The sequence below is a fragment of the Monopterus albus genome, unplaced genomic scaffold (assembly GCF_001952655.1).
Source record: "Monopterus albus unplaced genomic scaffold, M_albus_1.0 scaffold12.1, whole genome shotgun sequence".
In the NCBI taxonomy this organism is placed as follows: Eukaryota; Metazoa; Chordata; class Actinopteri; order Synbranchiformes; family Synbranchidae; genus Monopterus; species Monopterus albus.
The window spans coordinates 2,970,376-2,978,480 of NW_018127892.1; the positions used below are offsets into that span (position 1 = coordinate 2,970,376).

Genomic DNA, 8,105 nt, shown 5'->3' on the forward strand with positions numbered 1-8,105 from the left:
TTTCTCTTGTAATTTACACCAGAGGTAGGCTCTCCATCTCAAACACCCCACCCCCGCTCCTGAGTCCTGCTGATAGTGAGGAGAGACTAAACAGCCAGAGCACTTCTATTGCGCAGTAGAGACCATTTGTGTAGGCATGTAAGAACTGATGTCTGTTGGTGAAGGTGAGAGGAGGTGAGGCTGATGACTTTCTGTTGTCTGAGAGGCGGGATACAGCTCCAGGCTTTCGGAAGAAGCTGTTGAGGGGTGGGAAAAACTAGATCAGTGGTTTATCCGGACTAAAAATCCCTAAAATTTAAGATGGTCAACATACAGATTCTGTTTAGTAAAGTTGAGGTCAAAACGACTCTTAAGAATCGTGGCAGAGAGTGGCAGGACACTGATGACACCGGAAGTCATCTGTTCATTATATAAAGGCTTGGTCAAACATTTCATAAAACAGGCAAACATTCACCTGGATTACACGCACTGATCGGTGACAATCTGGTTAACATGTACTACAGAAATGTAATACTATGATGTGGAACAAGGCAACTTGTATCACCAGTAAAGCAAACAATATCACATTAGAGCATTTGGTTGAGCAGGCAATTTGGAAAATACGGTATATATAATTTTAATTAAATTCTTATTATGATCTAGTCATCACTTCCTACTCTTGTCCAGTAGGTGGCGGTAATGCACCTGTAGCAATCAATAGGTGCACTGGCCTATTTGTACAAAAGATGTTTTGTGCAGATATTTTACCCAAAATTTGATAATTACTTTATTAAAAGTGTAGTAGAACGTTTTGGGTAAAAACATATGCTTTCTTGCTGAAACTGATAAAAGAGGGTGTATGCCACTTTTTTTTTCTTTTTTTTATGTCTGGTCATAAAGTTGGAGCCAGCACCGACTTAGCTTAGCTTATTTTAGCATAAAGAATGGAAATGGGGAAACAGCTGTCCTGGCTTCATTCACAGATAATGAAATCTGCCTCCCAGCACCTCTAAAGCAAATTATTAACATGTTGTATTTTGTGTGTTTAATCTGCACTCAAACAAGTAATAGAGACTGTTATGTGCTGGACTATTTCTTTGCCAGGAGCAGTGACTTTCTGTCAGCACTTAAGTTGCAACCAGTTAGGCTAAATTTATCAGCTGCTGGCACCTGCTTCTCACTGATTAAACTCACATGAGAGTGGTATCAGTTTTGAAAACAAACACTTTTTTTTCTCAACATGTTGAAATAGTCCTGTGACATGGTGGTGTTTATGAGGTAAGATTAACTGCTTGACCGTCACTTCCCTTCTTAAATTAATCCAATCAGATTAATCCCAGATCATTTCAGACACCACTGTTTAGAAGCGGCTCACACATTTCAAAGAAACAAATGCATTCTAGCTGGATTTTGTCAACAACTGTCAGTGATAGTCAAATATCACTTATATTTAGAATGGTCCTTTGAAATAGGCATAATTACACATGACATAAACCCAAAAATATCATAGAATATAGATGTCATTGAATAAACCTGTAGCTACAGTTGTGTACCTGGCACCGGTGTGTGAGGCTGCAGGTGTAGTGAATCTTCCTGTAAAGGTCCATCTTCCTGCTCTTCAGTATCTGCTGCAAGAATCTAAACAACACAAAAATCAAGAACAGTTTTTACTAAACTGGAATCGTTCCTGCGCTAACAGACATACCAGCCCATCAGACCCAGTTACCTGTCTGACAGCAGAGAGGCTAGTCAGAGTCCCCAGGCTGCTGCTATCTGTGATGACCATGGCTTGAGACAGCAAACTGGATGAATGGTACTGTGGCGAATCTGACTTGTTGTACACTGAAATTAGGGAACGTGAATGAGTTCTTAGTATATATGACTAAACTCGTGTCATTTTATTGCTGCAGCCTTACTGTGACATGGTAGCTGTGCCATGGTTGCCATAAAAGGACTGGCACTCATGTGGCTCTGTAGCTGCTGTGATATTGGCTGCTGGGGAGCGCCGTGAAGCTGCTGCTGGAAGGAGATTGGCTGGAGAGTGGTGAAACCACTCCCCATGTTGTTTATGACAGGTACAGTCTGAGGCTGTGTGGAGGCTAAACCTGTGAATCCACAGGCAAAGAAATTGTTCCCTGAACTTTTCTTTTATTCTCTCATAGACAGAAAGAAAACTAAAGATCCATTGTTACCAATGAAAAGTGAGGACTCCCCCAGGCTCATGACACTGGGTAGTGACGCCATGATGAGGCCCTGAGAAGATGCAGGGGAGGCAGACAGACTGTGCAGGGAAGTCAGAGTGCTTACTGGGGGCAGCGGGCCACCACTGGACACCTGGGACCAGAGGGCAACATGGTCATGGTGATAGCAGTGCATGCAGGTAGTCTGCAGTATGAAATAGTGACACATGCTCTCACCGGCTTGGGGTTATGGGACTCAAGGAGTGTGTGACTGGGCTCCAGTTGGACTGGGCTGACCACAAGACGTCCCAGTCTCTCACCTCCGCTACCTCTGGCTGAGCTCATGGCGTCACATAGGATTTGCTGGCTGTATTTCACACCTGGGAAACAACACAAATCAAGTCCCACAACACTGACAGGGTTCAAATTTTACACAAACAGAAAACTTTAGTTCAAATGGCACCATGATGTAGAGAAGTATAATATGAGCATCAGGACCAGAACCAGTGCAGTCCTGTGTACAAGAGTGTGCTGGTTGTTGTTTTATACTGAAAAAGATCAAATCTAATGATGCAGTGTACGCGAGTCCAACTTCGTCCTGAGAGAGCATTCACTCCCTCTTTTAGGAAATTTGATTACACTCTTACATTTTACTTTGTCCTTTTAACCTTCTCATGCTTGCCAGAAGGTTGTTAGGATATTACCATGCTCGGGACTTGGTGGAAGGTTGGGGTTAGAGGATGAGGCAGATTGGTTGGTGAAAGGCGTGTCAAGGGCAAGTTTGTGACGGAAGGCTTCCTCTTTGCGGCGGTTGGCAAACCAGTTGTACACCCGAACTTCAGTAACCTGGTTGGAGCCCAGTCCAGCAAGCTGGGAAGGGGACACTCCCCTCTGGAGACACTCCGCTCTGAGAGAGGAATAGCATATGAACCCATGGCTTAAGATTTTAAAGATCTACACTGTCTCCTTGAGACTTCGGCTTGTCCTTATTTGAGAGGAGATTTTATCCAAACCTCTGTGAGTTTGATGCTGATGTCAGCACATGCACTAGACACATCCACCAGGGACTCACAAGGTCATGTTATCGCATATTTGGTAACATGAGTAATAGTATAAACTGAACAAGTTAGGGAATTTCTTTAAAAACACTATAGGAATGCTAGCAGTCTCTAGATAGACTCAGCTCAACAGTCTTGGGCTAAATAATGATCTGATAACAGAACTCTTGACACAGCAGTGCTTTGAGCTAAACAGCAGTATGCTAGCTTGTTAAAAATATGCTAACCTATTTTCTTAATCACTGTTTCACTATAAAGGTACATGTGGTACATGAACATTTTTTACAATTAGATTTCTGTATTTCTGTTTTTGCCTGAGGTCTGTTCACTTGTTTGAAGGAAAATGTTGATATTTCTGTGCAGCAGTCAGAGTCAATGTTGTAATCATTATGTGATAATAAACTAGTACTGTGATCAAATCACACCTGCACTGTCCTGATGAGTTTGTGACTGTATAGTCCTTTTCACCCTAACTTAAACTTTGATTCTTGCTGATTTAGTTATGAATATTTATTGTTCTAGAGAAATGAGTAAGACCAGACAGCAGGATGGGGCTGACCTCGCTAATCCAGCATGTGACTTGGGTTTGGTTTGGCCAAATTGACACAGAAAAGCTCTAAAAGCAGATCATTGGGGAAAAAAAAATCCTGTTGTGCCTTTGTACTCTCACGTCTCACCTGTTACACTCCTCCACCAACCCCTCTCTCTCCTCCTTACTGGGGTTCTTCTGTCGTTCGTAGGCATGGAAGAGGATTTGCAGGGATGCCGGACCCCACTTGAACCTGTTCCTCCGTCCTTTCTTGATGTCCTCCCCTTGCTCCTCCACAGATGCAAGGCCGTGTTTGGCATTGTTAAATTCTGGAAGGAAATGGAACAGTGTTTTTATTTCTTTAATTATTCTTCTATATGAACATTTTGTCTCATTCTTTTAGAGATCTGATATTTGATGAGTGTTTGAAATCAGACAGTAGTGTGTTTGTAGCTCCCCAGCTGCTTGTGTACTCACGATGATTGATCTCGCACTGCTTCTTGACATACCAGCTGTACAGAGCAGCTCTTTTCTGGTTCTTCATGGGTGTACCTTTGTTGAGGTGCTGAGAGAGGTGTGACTGGTTGAGCCCCGTGGACTCCACCACCTCTCGCTGAGGGAGGTTATGCTGCTGCATGTAGCTTTTCACCATTTTTGCAACATGCCAAGGGTCTTCCCTGTTAGAGAAAGACATCATTTTGTATATATATATATGTCTTCTGCATGTTTTCATATGTTTGACAGAAGCACATCCTTTTTTCTTCTTCCCAGTATTTATTTATTTGTATTTCTTACAAGTAAACCTCTTCTATAAAAGTACTTAACAGGCACAGTTTGTCACAACATTACCCATAAAGCACAGAGAGGGAAGTAGAGAGAAACTTATTGACAGAGAGAGATAAGGGAAAGGACATGGGGCAAAGTCCAGCTCTGTGAGATCACTGGAGTGGAAAATGTGTAAAAGGTTTATGAAGCCTAAATTAACACTCCCTAACTGTCAAGTCAGCAGCATTAAAAATACAAAAAACTGCAAAAAGTAAATACAAATAAAAAACCTTTAATAGGTTCAAATTCTCCTCACAAATATTTTAGATACTGTGTTAGATAGAAATGTAAAAAAAAAAAAGAAAACTGGATTTGAACAGCCTCTCAAAGAACATTTTATTACTTTCTAAAATCTCTCATTAAGTTGTCTGATGAGTGCAGTGTGCTTTCCAAATATCCAAAATCGGGTCTTAAAACTGAATATAGAAATATCACTCATGCCTTGTGTAAACATAGCCTCACATGACCAGCCCTACTCCATTAATCTTCACCTCTGCATGTAGCTTATTTATTAAGAAATGGCCAGAGAATAATGATGGGGTGGGTAATTAGTAACTAGCAAAGGAGGAACCCTCTTTAAATTCCCCTCAGAAGCCAGACTGCAGAGAGAAAGTCAGACAGAGACGTAGCAGTAGGAGGGAGGCAGTGGTAAAGAGAGGGGACCCAAGCTTAAGAAGAACAAAAGGAATAGAGGAATTCCCAGGTAAACTGTTGCTTCAGCTCTCAGCTGCTTAGTTTTGACTGTGTAGCATTGAGGATGTCATTGACGCATTTTCAGATTTTGCCCAGCCAGGTCCTATTTAGCAGTCAGTGACAGATTAAGGTGATTATGCTGTTGTGGATTGAGGATCTACTTACTGCAGTAGCCTCTCAACTTCGGCCCTCAGTTTGGCCGCCTCCTCTGGGGAAAATTTCTCCAGCTCTCGGAAGATGGGTGGTGGGAAATCGATTTCTCCCTCCTCGGAGCTCTCTCCATCCGCCCTCTCTCCCCTCTCTGTGCCAGCACTCAGTCTGTCCTGCTCCAGCTCCCCCATGGCTTGGACCAGGATGTCCCGGGACAGGCCAGATTCCAGCAGGGCCCAGATCAGCTGCTCTTGAAGGGCGGTCAGACGGCTCGACATCGGTTTGACTGCCCCGGCCTTCTCCTCTCCCTCCATTAGTCTGGTGCCTTAGCTCGCTACTGCCTCACAAACAAACACTGCTATTGTGTGCACTACCACACTCAAACAGCAGCCAGCCAGCCAGCATTGGGCCTCATTACACCTGTGGTCCCTCTTCAGCCTAAGTGAACGTATACTTTAATTTTCCTCTGTGTTGAATTTCTTCCTGATGTGTCCTGAGCTGCCTGGTTTTAGCTCTCCACCTGCTGTTTTGCTTTCAAAGGTCAATTTTCTTTTTGTAACCTTCCTTCTCTTCGCCCCCTCCTCCTTACATGCGCCCTGTGAACTTTGTCCCCACTTCCTCAGTCCCCACAGTGACCAAAGTGCAATTTAAAAACAATAAATAAATGTGAGGGTAAGTTGCAGTAGTAACAGCTCACCTCTCAAAGCAGACAGAGAAGACAAATAAAGAAAAGAGACAAGGGTTGAAGTGCATTTACATGCATAGATATTTCTGATTTCACAATTTAACAGACTTTTCTGGAAAGCTCTTCTTACCCTTTTGTTTGGGATATTCTAAACTTTGATGTTAAGGCCAGTAGTTAACATTGTTTATTTTAGGTCAAGGTTTAACATGGTAACGACACAGACCAACATTAAATTAACCGAGCAGACATGGCTTAACACCTGCCACTAGAGGGAGCTGCTGTATCGTCTATACATGAGCACGCCCCCGTTCCAGGATGTATTCTTACACCAAAGTTAAGTAATGTTGGGTTATTGTGTACACACAGTGTTTTCTATGTTGAGCATTAGTTTCAGCACTTAGTTTGAGAATAAGAAAGGAGTTAGAGATCAGCACTGTGGTCGCTTGGATGTGACAGGTTTATATATATGTTGATACCTAAATTTATGACCAAAAGTATTGGCAACCTTGCATTTCTGTCAGATAATGCACCACTTCTCTCAGAAAATTGTTGCAATCATAAATTCTTTGGTATTATCATGTTTGTTTATGTATGTAATTAGTTAGTTAGTTTGCTTGGAATAACACAAAAAAGCAGAGGGAGAAAGCCAAATCTGATCCATTCCACACAGAACTCTATAAATGGACTGAAGAGAATTATTGACACCTTTTCAAAACCATCAAAAATAGTTGTATTTCAAGCATGTGATGCTCCTTTAATTTGTAATGAAACTCACCTGTAGCAATCAACAGGTGCTGACAATATAGAAATCACACTTGCAACCAGTTAAAATGGAGAAACTTTAACCTAGCCTTTGTGTCATGTGGACCACACTGCGCATGGAGAAAAGAAAGAAGAGCAAAGAATTTCCCAAGGATATGAGAACCACAACAATGGAAAAGTATGGATAGTCTCAAGAAACCCTTCAAATGTTAGAGACCTGGAGCAGTTGACAAAAGAAGAGTGGTCCAAGATTCCAGTAGAGAGGTGGAAGAAACTCACTGATGGTTACAGGAAGTGATTGATTTCAGTTATTTTGTCCAGAGGGTGTGCTACCAAATATTAAGTTGAGGTTCTCAATAATTCTGTCCAGTCCATTTTAGGAGTTCTATGTGGAACAGATCAGATTTGGCTCTTTTCCTGCTTTTTTGTTTTGTTCCAATGCAAACAAAAGATATAAACATGACAATACCAAAGAAATTGTGATTGCAACAATTTGCTGGGAGAAGTGGTGTGTTATCCAATATTTTTGGCCATGACTGTAAGCCACTTTAAAGTGCTTTTGTTTTTTGATCAAATATTGGAAAGTGTTACTTCTTTGGGCCTGTAATAATTATTAAAATGAAATTAAACTATCTGAAAAATGTAAAGAGGGAATGCTTAGTGGAACAACATATCTGAAATATGACAAAGGACAGACACTTCTTTTTTTTTTTATCAGAGCCTACATGTCATAAAAGGTTGTAAACCTCTGGTTTCATACCTAATGATACATTAATATGGATAACAATAATTTGTGATATGTTTTTAAGTGAACATAATTAGTAACTTTTTTGTCAGATGTATGAAGTAGCATAAAGTTAGATGTACTCAAGTTTCTATAAGTGCAAATGCCTTAAAATTGTACAATACTTACCTATTTACTTTCCACCATTGGTAACATGTATGTTTATATTTTTACTATCCTCAGTTTTTATGGGTATGTGAGAGCACTTTGTGATTTCTGGTTTTGATAAGTGCTATTAAAAAACTACTCTTAGGACTATTATTTTATTATATTAGGCTCCATTTGGTTACGTGTTAATATCATAACTGCAGTATATGTTTACCTCCCTCTCTCAGCCTTGTTACCATCTCCACAACAATGTGTCTTTCCATTACATAGTTTGTATTAAGGATCAGGCAGTCTGTCATGAAATGCAAATATAACATACATCTTGAATGCAGTTGACGTTGGTTGTTATTTT

The 8,105-nt window shown here is 41.0% G+C and overlaps 1 protein-coding gene across 1 annotated transcript; it reads right to left on the bottom strand.

Moving 5' to 3' along the window:
- Positions 1-86: 86 nt before the first annotated feature.
- Positions 87-5,728, bottom strand: hnf1a (HNF1 homeobox a). Its single transcript, XM_020590274.1, has 10 exons — positions 5,430-5,728; positions 4,224-4,423; positions 3,895-4,075; positions 2,864-3,066; positions 2,397-2,539; positions 2,172-2,313; positions 1,896-2,084; positions 1,706-1,821; positions 1,533-1,617; positions 87-236 (listed from the first exon to the last, which is right to left on the bottom strand). Exons 1-10 carry the CDS (start codon positions 5,726-5,728, stop codon positions 106-108), a joined length of 1,689 nt encoding a protein of 562 aa, XP_020445930.1. The 3' UTR covers positions 87-105.
- Between the last annotated feature and the right edge of the window lie 2,377 nt (positions 5,729-8,105).

Bases quoted from the DNA above. Each gene is read 5' to 3' on its own strand.
- hnf1a (XM_020590274.1), bottom strand. From the start codon at position 5,728: ATGGAGGGAGAGGAGAAGGCCGGGGCAGTCAAACCGATGTCGAGCCGT. The intron at 3,067-3,894 runs GTGAGACGTGAG...TTCCTCTCTCAG, and splicing joins TTGGTGGAGGAGTGTAACAG to AGCGGAGTGTCTCCAGAGGG. The intron at 237-1,532 runs GTACACAACTGT...ACCCCTCAACAG, and splicing joins GCCTCACACACCGGTGCCAG to CTTCTTCCGAAAGCCTGGAG.